General features: G+C 45.6%; 1 protein-coding gene across 2 annotated transcripts; it reads right to left on the reverse strand.

Annotated features, from left to right (window-relative positions):
* Positions 1 to 767: 767 nt before the first annotated feature.
* LOC308469813 (uncharacterized protein) lies at positions 768 to 13,329 on the reverse strand. 2 transcript variants are annotated; one of them, XM_080992783.1, is made up of 4 exons: positions 13,225 to 13,329; positions 6,312 to 7,268; positions 5,018 to 5,144; positions 768 to 3,373 (listed from the first exon to the last, which is right to left on the reverse strand). In XM_080992783.1, exons 2-4 carry the CDS (start codon positions 7,059 to 7,061, stop codon positions 2,811 to 2,813), a joined length of 1,440 nt encoding a protein of 479 aa, XP_080848909.1. In that variant the 5' UTR covers positions 7,062 to 7,268; positions 13,225 to 13,329; the 3' UTR covers positions 768 to 2,810. The 2 variants fall into 2 exon arrangements, with proteins under 2 accessions (XP_080848909.1, XP_080848910.1); XM_080992784.1 differs by lacking the exon at positions 13,225 to 13,329.
* Positions 13,330 to 17,463: the final 4,134 nt, after the last annotated feature.

Raw genomic sequence — 17,463 nt, forward strand, 5'->3', positions numbered from 1 at the left:
GTTCAGCGGCAACTCGCAGGTTAAGCCCCAGTGGAATCTGGGAAGCACAAACAACCCTCCTATGCTGTACACTAAACACCAGGTTCTTTGGGGGGGGGGAATGGGGGGGTATATTGCCTCTGAACCTGGATATTCCATTTTTTAAGAAAAGGAACCTATCATGTTCAGCAGGATCTGCAACGAAGTGTGGCAGTATGGAATGCTGGCTGCTCTTCAGGTTTCTAACCACTCCACTTTAACAGTGACATTCCCTCTAGTTCTGAACCTCAACAGGTGGGTACCAATCATTATTTAGCCAAAATGGAAATACAGTGGTACCTCAGGTTAAGTACTTGATTCGTTCCGGAGGTCCGTTCTTAACCTGAAACTGTTAACCTGAAGCACCACTTTAGCTAATGGGGCCTCCCGCTGCCGCTGCACGATTTCTGTTCTCATCCTGAAGCAAAGTTCTTAACCTGAAGCACTATTTCTGTGTTAGCGAGTCTGTAACCTGAAGCGTGTGTAACCTGAGGTACCACTGTATACATGAATAGGCCTGGAGAAACTCTCAAGTTTTGCCGAAGTGCCTAAAAGGTTATTGGCAAGAAGAGCCCTTATCTAGTGGGCGAGGGAAACAGCCCACAGTGGGCAGTTGTGTTCAATGGTGACAGAATACAACCTACTTGCTTGTTTTGGGGGGGGGGGAGAAGAGATGGAATGGAGTATTCTGGTATAGGGCAAGGCTGGCTGGCAAGCACCCTGTTGTCAAGAACAACACACAGGATCCATTGAGCAACTACCCAATTTTAATAGCTCCAAACATAACAAGCTCCAAACTTGTCACAAAAGACTTTTTTTAATTTAAGATTACAAAAAACTTGAGATAAGAAACTTTATAAATAAAACCTCAACATGTTTTGACAGGAGTATAAAAGCGTGGGCATTCAGAACTGTAGACACTCAACAAGGGAACCAAAAAAAATTAAAACGGCTTCATTGGTTTGCAACTGGTACCTGCTGTTCGGCTCATTTCTAGGATGCTTGGGGGAAAAGCTAGGCTACTACTGAACATTTAAACAGATGGGCACAATAGTGGTAGACTAATGAGAGAACGAGATCAATACATTAGGATCAGCTTCTGGGACAGATATTATCTGGATTCACACATCAATAGCCAAACCACAGTGACTGTGCTTGAGGCTGATTTGCTCCCCCCCCCCCCACTTCCTGGTTCGGCCAAACCATAGTTTACTGTTATGTTCAAATCAGGCAGATGGTAGCATACTGAGAAGGGGGAACTTGCTGCCCTCTTGATGCTGTCAGACAACCAATCTCCATCCTTTGGCCATGGTGGCTGAGGAAGATTGGAATTAGGAGTCTTGAGGGCTGAAACTTCCCCACCCCTGTGGCTCCTGCAAACCATTGTTTGCCCAGTTCGAGATGTGTGTGACCCCAAGTTACCGTCACTGTGGCTGAACTCTGTGTTGCCCATTAGATGAAAAACAGCACTTGAGTATGGGGGCATATGTGTGTTAAATAAGTCTGGGACCAAACCATCTTTCTAGTGGTTCAAGAGAATGTAAATATAGTTATTAAATTTGGGGAACTAAGGTATGGCTTAGCCATACAGCAGAATGAAGTGGTATAGTCCTAGAGGTAGTGGAATGGACGGTACCATTTTGGAACCCAGACGGGATCCCACATTTAATTTTAATGGTGCCTGGACCAGGGGAAGAGCTCAAGTACAAAAACTGATCCGAAATAGAATGTCTTTCCCATGACAAGGGGTGTTTTTCTAATTTTTCCTCACTAAGGTTTGTTTAACATGGCAGAGCTTTCGAAAATGGTACCCCCTACCAACATCCTAAAATAGTACAGTCCACATTCAGCCTCCAGCCACCTCAGGATGCTTCCCTCTAATTCTCTCCCCACAACCTAATCTGTGGAGTAGGCTTTTCTCCAACTGATGTTATTGAGAAGAACCCGCCAAATTTTTTTTTCCTTCAGAAAGGCAGATTCACAGAAACACCAGAATGCAGATAATTAAAACACACATGTAACATGAACAGTAGAATTAACTCTTGCTTGCAAAAAGCTCAACATGCCCCATAACACCCCACTACCAACCTCAAATTCAAAACTGCTTCTCCTACTTGATCTTCCCTTCTAACACACTCCACTCCTTTAATACATTCAAGGGGCTTAAAGCCATGTAAAAAAGACCCTGATATATTGCCTAAGCTTGGTCACTAATTCAGAACAGGATAATGCAACATACAGCTTTTTGGGGGGGGGTGTACTTTATTTTGGGTATAGCTTCACCATGAGGAAGAAATAACAAGAGGGGCGGGACATCCTGCCAAGCGATGCAGGATGTTTACATGTAGAAGAAACACATGCTTTGAGAGGAATTTCGAAAAGAACTCATTTTGGCTGGATGGTGGCTGGATTTTTTGGGGGTGGGTGGCCCCACACGACGGGTTGAATCATCCCTGATCCATTTGGGCATGGCTGCCTCCTCCACATAGGCTGCCGAAACCAGGAGATGCACTCAGATGGCCAGAAAAACAACACACATTGTTGGCAAGAAGAGGAAGGAGCTGGAACGAGACTGCAGGTCCTGTCTGAGGCAGACTTTGGAAGCTGGGATGTTCTGGACCACAAATCCCACCAGGAATTGTGGTCCAGAACATCTGGAGGGTGCCAGGGTTGGCAACGAGAAGCCCCCCTCCTCTGGTTCTGCCCCAGAGAGATTTAACCCAGCAACGCTATCCGCTCCCACCCTTATTCCTAAAATCCCGCTAATTCCCTCCCGCCAAGTCGCAGGCCGCTCACAGCTTCGCCTTGCTCTTGGTGTGGATCAGCTCGTGCTTCTCTCGCTGCCACTTGCGGTCGAAGCCCTCCCCGCAGAAGGGGCACTCGTGGGGCTTCTTCCCGGTGTGCTGGCACTCGTGCCGGACCAGATCAGAGCGCCAGCAGAAGCCCTTGCTGCAGAAGCAGCACTCGTAGCGCTTCTCCCCGGTGTGGAGCATACGGTGGCGGTTGAAGGTCGCCAAGCCGTTGAAGCCCCGGCCGCATTCGGGGCACATCTTGATCTGGCTCTTGGGGGCGGTGTCTGGAGGAGGGGAGGGCTTCTTGAGCTTGGGCTTGACATCCCGAGGTGGAGGAGATGGAGGAGGTGGCGGCGGTGAGGGAGGCGCCTCGGCCAGGTTCGGCAACTGGGCTTGCTTCAGCCTATCCGAGCGGCGCTGCTCCTGCGTGCCTCCGGCCTGCTTCCAGCGGGACGGCAGGACTGCGTTTGCTCTTCCGGGAAACCGGGCTCGCAGCTTCACTTCCCCGTAGCGGCCCCACTGGAAGGTCTTCTTCTTCCTTGCCACGCCAGCCTGCCCATAACCTACAAGAAAGACATATGTGTAGAATCGTAGAATTGTGGAGTTGGAGTAAGCATGGACCAATGGTACCAAATAGCTCTACTAGAAAAATTAACCAATGAACTGAAACTGACACGGGGACAAATACAAGAAGACACCTTCACCCCAGTTGGCTCCCCTTTATCACATATCACAGCCCAACAAGACAATGACAAAAACCCACCAACAGCATACAAATCAATACGGCTAACCTGATCCAAAACACCCACCCACCTCACTCACACATGAAAACAAAGACCACAGCCAACCACAAATGAATAACCACACCCTAGGCCAACCCCAACCTCTCTCACCACCAAAGGAACACGAGCGAACAGCAGAGAACCTGCACAAGCAAAGCTGACATAAAACCCCACATATATTAAGTAAAATAGAAACATCGCCACCTGACCCCACCCCCACCCATCTTTGCCCACCCTCCACCTCTTTCCCCCCTTTCTTCCTAATGTCTCAACAAATGAAACTGATTTGTAAAAATGTTACATGGGGGAAAAAATACGAGAGAGACACTGCAAACACTTTTGTAAATCAAGAAAATCTTTAATAATAATAAAAAAAGAATTGTGGAGTTGGAAGGGACCCCGAGAGTCACCTAGTCTTACCCCTGCAATGCAGGAACCTCAGCAAGCAATAAAGAAAAAATAAAAATTTATTACTTATACCAAGCATCCCCAAACACGGCCCTCCAGTTGTTTTGGGACTACAATTCCCATCATCACTGACAGCTGGTCCTGTTAGCTAGGGATGATGGGAGTTGTAGTCCCAAAACATCTGGAGGGCCGAGTTTGGGGGTGCCTGACTTATACTCTGCCCATCTGGCTGGATTTCCCCAGCCACTCTGGGCGGCTCCCAACAAAATATTAAAAACACAATCAAACATCAAACATTGCCACTACCTCCTGAGGGAGACCATTCCACTGTCAAATGGCTCTTCCTGTCAAAAAGTTTTTCCGTATGTTTAGGACCTTCCTTTAGGTAGGGATGTGGAGCCCTTTTTAGCCCCGGGGGCCGCACTGCCTTCTGGGCAACCATTTGAGGGCCAAATATGAGTAGTGGTTAGGGCCAGAGCCAAAACAGTTTTATTTAGAGCATTTTTAACCCACTCAAAAATACTACCAGAGTGCCTTGCATACAACCAATTGCGACATGACCGTCCCTGCCCACAAGCATACAATCTGAAACGACAGGGCACAAAAGGAAAAAAGAGAGGAGGGGAGAAGAGGGAAAAAAACTAAACAGAAGCACCAATAAATAGTAGTTTTTATAAAGATCAGGTGGTTGTCTCTAGCTCATTTCCTGTCAAAAAGGTTATGTGTTAACTACACACACCAATCAATACACTCCTCTTTATCTGAAACAGAAAATCTTAACACAAGCTGGTTTCAACATATGCCTTACAGCTGGTTGATAGAATATAAAATTTTGTTTGTGTGTGGGTGTTTCCTCTATCCTTTTTTAATTTTGCTCTCTATTGGCTTTGTTTGGCTTTTATTGTAGCGTATGTTGAAAACCTTGAATAAAATTGATTAAAACAACATCAACACTGCTCCACACTGGATCTCCTCTTCCTACCGCTAATTCCAGGCAAAACTAAGAGCCCTGCTTACCTGTGTAAGTCTTGCGTGATGATGAACTGGGCTCCCCTTGGACCTCCCTCGAAGCCCAAGTTTGCAGCGGCACTGTTTCCAGCGGAACTTCCTGCTTCTTGCGAAGATCTGCAGCCTCTTCCTGCTCCTGGAAAAAAATAAAGAGCAGAAAAAAGGGAGACCACTGAGGAGTGGAGGAAAAGGAACAGAAGGCAAAGTGCTCAAGTCACCAGTGTGGTGCAATGGTTAGAGCGCTGGATTATGACCTGAGAGATCAGGGTTCGAATCCCCACTCGGCCATGTAATACACCAGGCGACCTTGGGCCCAGTCACCATTCTCTCTAGCCTGAGCTACCTCACAGGGCTGTTGTCAGGGTAAAGAGGAGAAACATGTAATAATAATAAACTAGAAGGAGCTCTTTAGGTAAGGCACTGAATGTATTCAATTTTGGCTTCTTGTTTCCGGTGCTCCTTGAATGGAGTTTCTCCCAACACTGCGTAAGAGAGACAGATGGAGATAATCAGATAATGATGGGGGAATTTCATTATCTGTTTTCCTCTTTGGTTGGAAGAGGGACCAAGCTCTCACCCGCAGTTTGCCTGGCGGTCTGGCACTTGCTTCCCATTGGAATGCAAGGGCAGGCAACGGCACTGGGTGCATGGAGTACTCTGGATGCCACGAAACCCCCTCCCCCATCCCGTTCCTGGAAGCACAGGTTATCCTGTTAATTGGGCTTTAATTGGAGCAAACTACAGGCCAGAGACAATGAGATAAGAAACTGAAAACAACCCAGCTACAAAGATGTAAAAGGTTTGGACTGAGAGCAGATTTCTGAGAGCAAAGGGCCTTCTCGGTAGTGGTGCCTGCCCTGTGGAACTCCCTCCCAGCAGATGTCAAGGCAATAAACAACTATTTTACTTTTAAAAGACAACTGAAGGCAGCCCTGTTTAGGGAAGTTTTTAATGTCTGATGCTGTATTGTTTTTAATATTTGGTTGGAAGCTGCCCAGAGTCAAACCCGGCCCGATGAGCGGGGCATAAATAATAAATTATTATTATTATTATTATTATTAGGCCCCAGAGGCTCGCTCAGCTTGAACTGGAAATTGGGGGTTGGCCAAAAAATATCCTGCATTGCACAGGGTTCAGTGAGATGATCCTAGTGTGTCCTTATATTTCGCCAAAAAAAGAAAAAGCGAAGTTGAAGCCATTGGCTTTGGTTGCTTGCACTGCTGGGATATTTGACTTTTGCAACCATTTGCTGGCTAGCAGCTGCTTGCAAACCTGGGGGAAAAAAGGAATGCAACCTTCTTACCGGTTCTTCCCCCCTTTCGGCCGCTTGCAACCTCCTCAGGAAATCTTCCGCCAGAGCCACGGCCTGCAAGCAGCTCTCCGGCACACGCTCCTTGACCCAGTGGTACATTTCCTTTGGCAGGACGTTGAGGAACTGCTCCAGGAGCAAAGCCTCCAAGATCTGCTCCTTGCTGCTCCTCTCCGTGTTCAGCCACTGCTGGCACAGCTCCTGGAGCCGCGCAAGGACTTCCCGGGGCCCCTTGGCCTCCTGGTAGCAGAAGCGGCGGAACTCCTGGTGCTTCTTCTCGCGCGCCAGGGCCTCGCGCCTCAAGATGGCCGCCTTGACCTTCTGGAAGTCTCCGCGGTCCTGGGGGTCCAGGCTGATGAAGGCCTTCTCCGCTTCCTCGCCCAGGGCCGGCAGCAGCCGGGTCACCCACTCCCTCCTGGGCCAGTGGCAGGCCACAGCCACCTGCTCAAAGGAGGCCAGGAAGGCCCGGGTGTCAGCCCGCAGGGCCAGCTCCTCCGGGGTCTGCTCCTCCCAGACGGAACCTTCCAGAAACTCCTGGAACTCGGTCTCCCACTGATAGTGACCGCTGCTCCCTACTCTCGGCTGGCTCTCTTGGCGTGCCACGTATCCCCCGGCATCTGCCGAACGGCTTGCCAAGGGGCTTTCGAGGGTTCCTGCCTCGCCGGCCCCCGTTTTGAGACCTTTGGGGTCCTCCCGAAGCCGGGTGCGCTCAGCTTCGGCCCTCCAGCGGCGTGTGGCGGCCATTTTAGCTCTGCCGGCTGGAAGTATTGAAGCTTGCAGCAAACGAATGGCAAAAAATGGCAACTTCTGGTCCTGCGCTTGTGCAGCTGCTCCCGACACAAGGGGACTCCCTGGGCAAGTCGTGCAAGGGTTTCGCGGCCTGCAATTTTTTTGCCAAAGAACCGAGAGAGCTTGCAAGCAACTTTTTTTTTGTTTCCAAAGGCTCCTTTCCTGAAAGAGAACGCAAAACAGGAATGTCAGAAGGAACAGAAACCCACATGCCAACAGCCACTTCCCAGGTCTTCTGAGCGCTAGGAAATTTCACACTGCACCTTGCTGACAGATCTGGAAAAGGCAAAACTCGCAAGACACAGAGAGAGAGACAGAGAGAGAAGCTCCTCTCGCTCTCTTTGCAAAGTCTTTTGCTATGCTTTTGCTGCTAAACCTCACACTGGGCTGGACCAGGAGATGCACAGCATTCATGCTAAATTGCTACAAATTACAAACCTCTGCAGGGAATACAAGAAGCTGTCTTACTTACTCCTTTGCCCTTCCTTGGAGGTTTTAAAGCGGCGGTTGGAAGCCTTAGCCATGGATGCCTTAGCTGAGATTCCTGCATTGTAGGGGGTTGGACTAGATGACCCGTGGGTCCCTTCCAACTCTACAGTTTTATGACCTAGGTAATGGAAAGGGCTGTATCTTCAATGGCAGAGCACCTGCTTTGCATTCTACAGTTCCTAGGTTTAATTCAGGATGGGCTAGGAGCCCCTGCCTAAAGTGCTGCCAACCAGGGTAGACAGAACTAAACTAGACTGACTAAAGCTGATTTGGGATAGGGCAGCTTCTGAAGACGGGACTGAGCTCAGCGACAGAGCAGCTGCTCCGCAGGCCTAAGATCCCAGGTTCAATCCTGGCATCCAGGGCTGGGAATTTCCCCTGCTTGACACTTTGAGGGGCCACTGCCAGTCAGTGTAGGCCAGTGCTTCCAAAATTTAGGTCTCCCGCTGTTTTTGGACTACAGTTCCCATCATCCATGACTTCTGGTCTTGCTAGCTAGGGATGATAGGAGTTGTAGTCCCCCTCCAAAAAACAGCAGGAGCCCCAAGTTTGGAAAACCCTGGTGTAGACAAGAATGTGGTGGACAAAGGTTCTGTCTCAGTATGAGGCAACTTCCTATATTGCTCAGCCCAGGGACCAAATGTGGCCCTCCAAGCCCCTCTACACGGCCCTTGGGAAACTGTTCCCAAGCCTGCATACCCTCTAACATTTCTCTGATGAAAACAGGGACCCTTTTTAAGCATCTTTGCTGGAATTAACCTGCTATACTGAGGAAAAAAACTGACACACCAGTGACTTTGTCAGCTGTGGCCCCTGGCCCCATCTATGTGGCCCCCAGAAGGTTGCAGTTCAGCCAACAACGTGCAGAGGGCCAGAGGTGTTCCCACTCCTTGCCCCTAGACCTTGCTTCCAAATCCCCTTCCCAGGATTCCTCTGGCTAAACCTGGTTTTAAAACCTCCACATTTAAACAAATACGCCATCGAGCCTCAAACATTTAGGCCCCATTTGCACTACACTGGGGGGGGGGCAATATGAATGAAATATTGGGAGGCCGGTTAAGGCTCACCCCACATAATCGATCACATGACATGGTGCACGCACACCATTTGAATGGCAATGCCCATCAACTTTTTTGGGGGGGGGAGGCTGGCCCCCTCAAATATTCCATTGTGGGGAGGCCGGAGCCCCCAAAACTCCTAGGAGTTGGCTCCTAGGCACTGCGCATTCGAAGCAGCATCATTCCACTTTAAACAGTCCAGGTTTCCCCGACATAACGCTGGGAGTTGTAGTATGTGAAGGGTGCCAAAAGATGTCAGGAGACGCCCATTCCCCTCAAGTTCTCTGGGAAGAGGGATTTGTTGTTAAACCACTGTGGGAATTATAGCTCTCCGAGAGGAATGGGCGCATGTGTCTCCTAGCAGCAATCAGCACTCTTACCAAAATACAGTTCTCCAGGATTTATTTATTTTTTTTGGGGGGGGGGAAAGGGAACTATGAGAGTTTAAAGTGGTATGATACTGCTTTAAATGTGTAGGGCAGAGGACCTAATCCAGGGATTTGATTTTATACACACACACACTTGTTTTTTAAATATATATATAATTAAATTTCCACAAATTCACATAAAATTCAAATACATATTTTTTTTTCTTTTGTTTTATTTACTTCCCATCCCACTTTCCACGGGTACCCCCCCCAACTTTAAAAACCATTAAGGCTAGTGCCCGCCCCCCCCCCCCATTCTCAGACTTCCTGTGTTGTTTTTAAGACAGATGTTGGCTAGCCAAAGATTGAGAAAAGCTGTTCTGAGCCCTTTCAGGAATGGAAGGTGCCTCCAGGGCAGAGATTGGCAAATCCCATTTTATCACTTTGCTTTAAATAGATTTGGGAGGGCAATCTTTTGTCTCAAGTGCACTGCCATTGTCCCCGCCAGGACTGACACAAAGCCAGTCTGAATGCTTTTGCAAGAGGTCTCTTCAGGACAGGTGTTGACATGGAAATGGCTGTAGTAGCACAGGTGAGGAGTTTTTCTAAAAAGGAAAAAAAATCCCTGCTGCCTTTACATCTTACAACTTAACTGATTTTTAAAAATAAATTTGAAGAGTGAAAAGCTTTAAAAAAGCAACAGCGCTGTTCTAATCATACGGTGAGATCTTTCGATGAAGAGTGGTATATATATTTATTACTGCTTTGAGGGTTGTTTTTTTACAATGACGCAGTGTGCAATTTATTTACTAAATTAAAAAAAAATCTGTATCAGATCCATGTTGCTAAGCACACATTTATCATGTAAGCATGCTGCTTTTCAAAACACATTACAAAACAACAACATCCTATGCCCTTTTAAAATGTGGTTTTTGTGGGGGGGGGGGGTATTGGGTTGCTGTTTTTATTTTTATTAGGTATTTTCTGGTTTTATATCTTGATTTTATTCAGTGAACCGCCCTGAGACCCCGGGGTATAGGGTGGTATATAAATTCAATCAATCAATAAACAAACGAAACATTTTTGTGACTAATTTTTTCCTGGTTTAATATTTGTTTTGCACACCGCCTTGAGTTCATTGGACGAAAGGTGGGACTCAAGTATAATAATAATAAATAAAACAAAATAGTTGATACCCCCAGCTCGGCCTAACCTACCAAACAGGGTTGTGGCAAGCAGAATTAGATTGGAGGGAGACCTCCCCTTAACCCCCCACCCCAAATATCTGTGAGCACAAAGGAAGGATACAAACAGTGTATAAATGCAATAAATAATTTTTTAACCCTGTTTTATTTGCTCTTATGTGTTTTTATATCCCCGCTTTTCCAAGCCGGAATTAAGATTGCTGGAAGAAATATCAAGAACCACAGATATGCAGATGACACAACTTTGATGGCAGAAAGTGAGGAGGAATTAAAGAACCTTTTAATGAGGGTGAAAGAGGAGAGTGCAAAATATGGTCTGAAGATCAACATCCACAAAACTAAGATCATGGCCACTGGTCCCATCACCTCCTGGCAAATAGAAGGGGAAGAAATAGAGGCAGTGAGAGATTTTACTTTCTTGGGCTCCATGATCACTACATATGGTGACAGCAGCCACGAAATTAAAAGACGCCTGCTTCTTGGGAGAAACGCAATGACAAACCTAGACAGCATCTTAAAAAGCAGAGACATCACCTTGCCAACAAAGGCCCGTATAGTTAAAGCTATGGTTTTCCCAGTACTGATGAATGGAAGTGAGAGCTGGACCATAAAGAAGGCTGATCGCTGAAGAATTGATGCTTTTGAATTATGGTGCTGGAGGAGACTCTTGAGAGTCCCATGGACTGCAAGAAGATCAAACCTCTCCATTCTGAAGGAAATCAGCCCTGAGTGCTCACTGGAAGGACAGATCCTGAAGCTGAGGCTCCAATACTTTGGCCACCTCATGAGAAGAGAAGACTCCCTGGAAAAGACCCTGAAGTTGGGAAAGATGGAGGGCACAAGGAGAAGGGGACGACAGAGGACGAGATGGTTGGACACTGTTCTCGAAGCTACCAGCATGAGTTTGACCAAACTGTGGGAGGCAGTGGAAGACAGGAGTGCCTGGCGTGCTCTGGTCCATGGGGTCACGAAGAGTCGGACGCAACTAAACAACAATTCTCTAGTTGTAGGCCACCTTTCCATAACTAAACCATGCTCAAGGCAGCTTGCAGCATGAAAAAAAATCTACCCAAACATAGCAAAAGTGGTAATAGATAGCAAATAAAAACATCTCAATAGAGTGAAGTCCCAGACTAGGGAGAAAAAGGCTTTTTAATAGGCCTTTTGAGATCTTTCCCAGTCTGCATCTGTATTGGAATCATTTGGGAGATGTTTTTGGTTTTTTATTTTAAAGATGTTTTATTACTGGGCTGCTCTGGGAGGAAGGGCAAAAGATAAACTTAAATATTCACCAACTGTACACCAATTAAGAGATTTTTGAAATATTAAGCAGGACACACATATAGGATTTTAACTTAACAAATTTTAATATAGGATCCACTCTATTTTTGCGATTGTAAGCTGTTTTAAATAGTTTTTAATATTGATTTTTAGTTGTAACCCTACCTGGGACTTTACGGTGAAGGTCGGGCAATTATTAATAACGATTCAAGCCATCAAATCATTACTAAATTTACACCCCACTTTTCCATATGGTTTTCACAGCTGCTGTCCAAATCGTTACTTTAAAAAAGCATTTAACTATTAATAGAAAACTTTAAAATATATTTTTTAAAATAAGAAAATGAAAGCAACAGGAATTAATAATTCAGCTGAAGAGAACAGAGAGGATTACAGAACTGATGGATAAGAATAAGGATTATCATTTGGGGTCAGACTAAAAGGAGGGGAAACCCAGGACAGGAGTCAGTGCCGGTCCTACTCTAGACCCATTTGAGTGTATAGCCATGTTTCATTACTTGTCCACTTAATCACTGATCCTTTGGATAACAGCACAGTTATCAACAAGGGCCATTGCACCATTGGTTTCTCTGTTAATGTTACTTTTGAAACTCTTCACAGAAATACAAAAAAACCCCCCACCAAAACCCTCCAACCTAGGTCAATTCATTTCAATAGGCCTACTCTTGAGTAGGACTAGCACTGAAAACAACCCGCAGCCACCTCATCCAGGAATGCAATTTCTTCTCCGGAGGGAGGAATAAGAGGCAGCGCTGCTCACACCTTGCTGGAAACTGGTATTTAGAAGGTAGACTGCATCTGGCAATAGAGGCTCGCTCTATTCAACCATTGCCACCTTGTCTAGGGATCTGACCTCACACACAACACATGCCAAGCTGGTTTTACTTGTAAAAGGCACAATTTACAACACCTTTCCCCATATGGCGACTTCCAGTTGCTTTGGGCTGGAGGAATGCGCCATTGCATAGCGACAGAACAGCTGCTTTGCATGCAGAAGGTCTACGCAACATTGGGCTAGGCAGAGCCATGGTCTGAGTCAGTACAAAGCACCTTAGAAATCACAGAATTGCAAAGTTGGAAAAGGGACCCGAGGGTCATCTAGTCCAACCCCCTGAAAGGCAGGACTCCAGCGTGGGGCCCGAACCCACAATCCTTCTTTGGGTTCCAAGAGGGGCTGGGGAAACCTAGCCAGATGGGCGGGGTATAAATAATAAATTGTTATTGTTATATTATTCCTTTGTTCCAGTTTAAACTGCCTTTCATTTGGAACCTTGAGCACTAGAAACTTTAAAAGGCAGTCACAGCTCAGTGCTGGAGCGTCTGCTCCGCACGCAAAAGGGTCCAAGCAGGAAACCTTGGAGAGCCGCTGCCAGCCCGTGTAGGCAAAACGGAGCTCAAATGGGCCAATGCTCCGACTCAGCATCTTATGGACTCCATCCAACCCCCATGGCTTGTGTGACCATGCCCCCCCCAAGCTGGCGAACTTTTAAGATGCGTTAGGCTTAGCCAGCACAGTTAAGCATCAAGTAGTTGCAGCAACAACAGCAAAAATCCCCATTTGGAAGGAACCCGGTTGGGGAAGGTTGATCTCAAGGATGGAGCCTGTATATAGAGATATATAGAGATATATATATAGTGGCAGGGCGTTCCAAGGGCCCAGCTTCCACCCAGTCCCAGATAATGGGTTCAAACTCACCACCGCTTCCAGCCGCCCTCCAACACCCAGTTTGCTGGAATGAATGGAATAGACTGAGACCAGACAGGGAGGGGCTCCTTCAGCAGGTTGGTCCCTCCCACCAGCCCCGCCCGCTTCTCACAATTTTTTTTTTTTAAACCTGGGGAAATTTTGGGGAAGGGCATCTCTCAGATTTAACCCTTTGTAGGACCTCCCAGAGGAAGGGGGGGGGAGGATTAAGGAAAGAGGGACTCTTATCTGTTCAACAAGATTTGTATACCGCTTGTTCATAAAACAAAGGATTTACATTCAGTGGTTTACATACAGCCAATGTGAAATATTCCTATATATCAAACTTGAAAAGCAGCAGCTTTGATAAATAAAAATGCTCTCCTTCCCGGATCCAAAAATGCGGCTGGAGTTTTTTAAGGAACCAGAGACCCTGGCAAAGCTGCTGAAAGGAAATGGGAGCTGGCTCGCATGATAATAGGAGACAAAGTACTGTAAAGGATTTAGGAAATATTCTGCAGACTTTTCCCCCTCTGGCGGGGCTCCTGTGGTTTTAACAGGACAGCATTCAACAGGTTTAATACTCTCCCCCCCCCCAACCGCCAATAATTTTTATTTTAACACTTTACAAAAATAATCACTATATTTATATCCTGCTTTTCTTCCAAGGGGTTCAAGACTTGTTCCTCTGCTCCCGCCCTGCTGCCTTAATCCTCACAACAGCCCTGGAAGGTAGACTAGGATGAGAGTGAGTGAGTTTCGTGTCAGAGGAAAGATCTGAACCTGGCTCTGGGTGAAAGCTGGCCCTGTTGAATTTCTGCATGTTAAAGGTAAAGGGACCCCTGACCATTAGGTCCAGTCGTGGGCGACTCTGGGGTTGCGGCGCTCATCTCGCTTTATTGGCCAAGGGAGCCGGTGTACAGCTTCCGGGTCATGTGGCCAGCATGAGTAAGCCGCTTCTGGCGAACCAGAGCAGCGCACAGAAACGCCATTTACCTTCCCGCCGGGGCGGTACCTATTTATCTACTTGCACTTTGACGTGCTTTCGAACTGCTAGGTTGGCAGGAGCAGGGACCCAGCAACGGGAGCTCACCCCGTCACGGGGATTCGAAGCACCAACCTTCTGATTGGCAAGTCCTAGGCTCTGTGGTTTAACCCACAGCGCCACCCGCGTGGGCTGCTGTAAAAGGCACCTGATGTGGGGCGATATTATATTAATATACTTCTACACCTGGTGTGTATGCATGTTAATTGTTTTTAGAACAGTTTTTGATGTTGCAGTTTATAGTTTGTTTAAAAAAATAATTGCTTTTATGTATGTGCGTGCAGTGGTTTTAACTGTTTTTATATTCCTAACATATAATCATGAAATCCTAGAACTGGAAGGGTTCAAGTTGGGCAAAAGATCCTTGCATTGCAGCGGTTTGGACTAGATGACCCTGGGATCCCTTCTAACTCTACAATTCTAGGATTGTGTATTCTAGGAACACCGTGCAGTGCAAACATCTCAACACAAGCATTCATGACAGGCGGCCATCCAACCGCTGCTTAAAATCCTCCACCTTCTGAGGCACTCTATTCCACAGACGCTTTTATTATACAGTGGTACCTCGGGTTACATATGCTTCACGTTACAGACTCCGCTAACCCGGAAATAGTGCTTCAGGTTAAGAACTTTGCTTCAGGATGAGAACAGAAATCTTGCTCCGGCAGCACGGCAGCAACAGGAGGCCCCATTAGCTAAAGTGGTGCTTCAGGTTAAGAACAGTTTCAGGTTATGAACAGACCTCCGGAACGAATTAAGTACTTAACCCGAGGTACCACTGTATTGTGGATTGCTTTGGGGCACCTCATGGGAAGAGAGTAATAAATGAAATTTCACACACCTCAAATTGCAATCCTGAGCATTTCTGTTCAGATAAATTGAGTCAGGTCCCTTAACTTCTTTTCTTTTCTTTTCGCCAATTATTTTTATTGATACTCCAGAATTTTTAACAAATTGTCACCAAATTAATACAAAGTCAATATGTACAAATTTGAAAGTTGACTTCCCACCCCCCGCCCGCCAGATGTCGTTTGCTCTCTCATTTGCTGCTCCCAATAAAATAATGTTTTACAGCTATCATTTCAAAATACATTCATCCCTTCTCCCTACACATCACCTGCTCAATTACCAATTTCTGCTATGGCTTTTATACATCGTTATAACTTGTCCTCCAAATAGTCGAGTAGAGTACCGGTAAATCCTCTTCCGTCTATCTATAAGAGTTGTTCATCAATTTTCAGGTCCCTTAACTTCAATGGGTCTACTCTGAGTTAGGACTAGCATTTGCTCCAGAGTAGACAGAGAGATGTTTTCCTCTCTCTTTCCTAATACCAGAAATTTGGTATTAACCCAGTGAGGCTGAACGGTGAAGGACTTCTTCACGCAGCACAGTTAAACTGCAGAACTTTAAAAGAGGATTGGACAAATTCATGGAAGATGAAGGAGTTCTCTTTTAAAGCACATTCAAAGCATTTAAATAAACATTTGCAATTTTATTTACAAAAAACAAGAAACCTAACAGTATGACAATATAGAAGTATATATAAACACCGTTGATGGAATCTTTTGAGGAGTTGGAGATGGCGTTTATAAGTGGTCCATGTTTTACAAGCATATAGTAAGGTTGGTAGTACAATAGCTTTGTAAACAAGCATTTTGGTTGCCCTGCGAATGTCCCAAAAAATTTTACACATCATTTGGGAAGACAGGTGAACTAATATCGGTGTACTGGAAGAAGCAAAGATCACCAGAGTCGAAGCAATGATTCTTCAACATCAACTTTGTTGGACCAGTCATGTTGTGCGGATGCCTGATGATCATCTCCCAAAGCAACTACTCTATTCCAAATTTAAAAATGGAAAGCATAATGCTGGTGGTCAACAAAAGAGGTTTAAAGACTGTCTCAAGGCAAATCTAAAAAAATGTAGTATAAACACTGACAATTGGGAAACACTGGCCTGCGAGAGCTCTAGTTGGAGAACAGCCTTTACCAAAGGTGTCATGGGCTTTGAAGACACTCGAACTCAGGACGCAAGGGAGAAACGTGCTAGGAGGAAGGCACGCTTGGCAAATCCACACCGGGTTTAACTCCTGCACAGAAACCAATGTCCCCACTGAGAAGGAAGTGTGGATCCAGAATTGGCCTCCACAGTCACTTACGGACTCATTGTTAAAACCGTTTTAATGGAGGACAATCTTACTCGGCTATATATGTAATGTAATGATTATAGATAATGTTACGGGGGGGAAATCAATAAAAAATATTTTTTTAAAAATAAAATAAAGCACATTCAAAGCACATTCTTTCCCTCAAAGAATTCTGGGCGCTGTAGTCTGCGAAGGGATTCTCGGAACTGTCACTCCGCAACAGATAAACTACAGGACCCAGAATTCTTTGAGGGAAAGAATGTGCTCCAAATGTCTTTTAGATCTATAGTGCGTAACACAGCTTTAAAGCACATTTTAAGCCCACAAACAATTCTGGGAACTGTAGTTTGTTGAGGGTGCTGGAACTGTAAACTCTGTTGAGAGGTAAACTACAGAGACCAGAATTCTTTGAGGGAAATCAAGTACTTCATATAGTGTATGTAGGCAGCCAAGGATTGCGGCTTAAGTTATTCAGCACCAAAGCCTTACTCTGTAAAGTCCTAGGTGCCTTTTGTACATATGTTTATTGGAAAGCTGATCTAAAAAATGTGCCCAGCAGCAGACAACCAAACATAATTTGTAAGAAGTAAATTTAGAATTGAATTCTTTTATTGATTCATCACTTCTGTACGTGTCAAGCCAGAAGTAAGCCGCAGTGAGTTTAATGGGACTTACTCCCAGGTAAAGACTGCAGCCTTAATTGACCTTTTTTTAAAAAAAAGTGTTCCAGTTATCCAGGTAAACAGGGTATTTCTGTATGCCTACTGGCAATACAGATTTTATTGATAGATAGATAGATAGATTGATTGATTGATTGTTAAATTTATATGCTGAACTTCCTCCAAGGATCACAAGGTTTTTGAATGTCTGATGTAGATTTTTTCAATTTCGTTGTTCTGTATGGGACAATAAAGATTATTGTATCATACTTTACGATCCTAGTCTGTACCTGTGCTCAGTTTGACATTGTTCTGCCAAACGGAATTGTTAGTAATTGTTGTATATATGGCATTGTGTTTACATCAGGAGTTGTTTCTACATTTCTTCATTTATTAATG

Source organism: Podarcis pityusensis (genome assembly GCF_964106645.2).
Source record: "Podarcis pityusensis genome assembly, chromosome: 2".
NCBI classification, from domain to species: domain Eukaryota; kingdom Metazoa; phylum Chordata; class Lepidosauria; order Squamata; family Lacertidae; genus Podarcis; species Podarcis pityusensis.

Excerpts from the sequence above, each read along its gene's own strand:
- LOC308469813 (XM_080992783.1), bottom strand. The coding sequence starts at position 7,061 with ATGGCCGCCACACGCCGCTGGAGGGCCGAAGCTGAGCGCACCCGGCTT. Across the intron at positions 5,145-6,311 it reads CCGAAAGGGGGGAAGAACCG|GAGCAGGAAGAGGCTGCAGA; the intron begins GTAAGAAGGTTG and ends ATTTTTTTCCAG. Across the intron at positions 3,374-5,017 it reads ATCACGCAAGACTTACACAG|GTTATGGGCAGGCTGGCGTG; the intron begins GTAAGCAGGGCT and ends TCTTTCTTGTAG.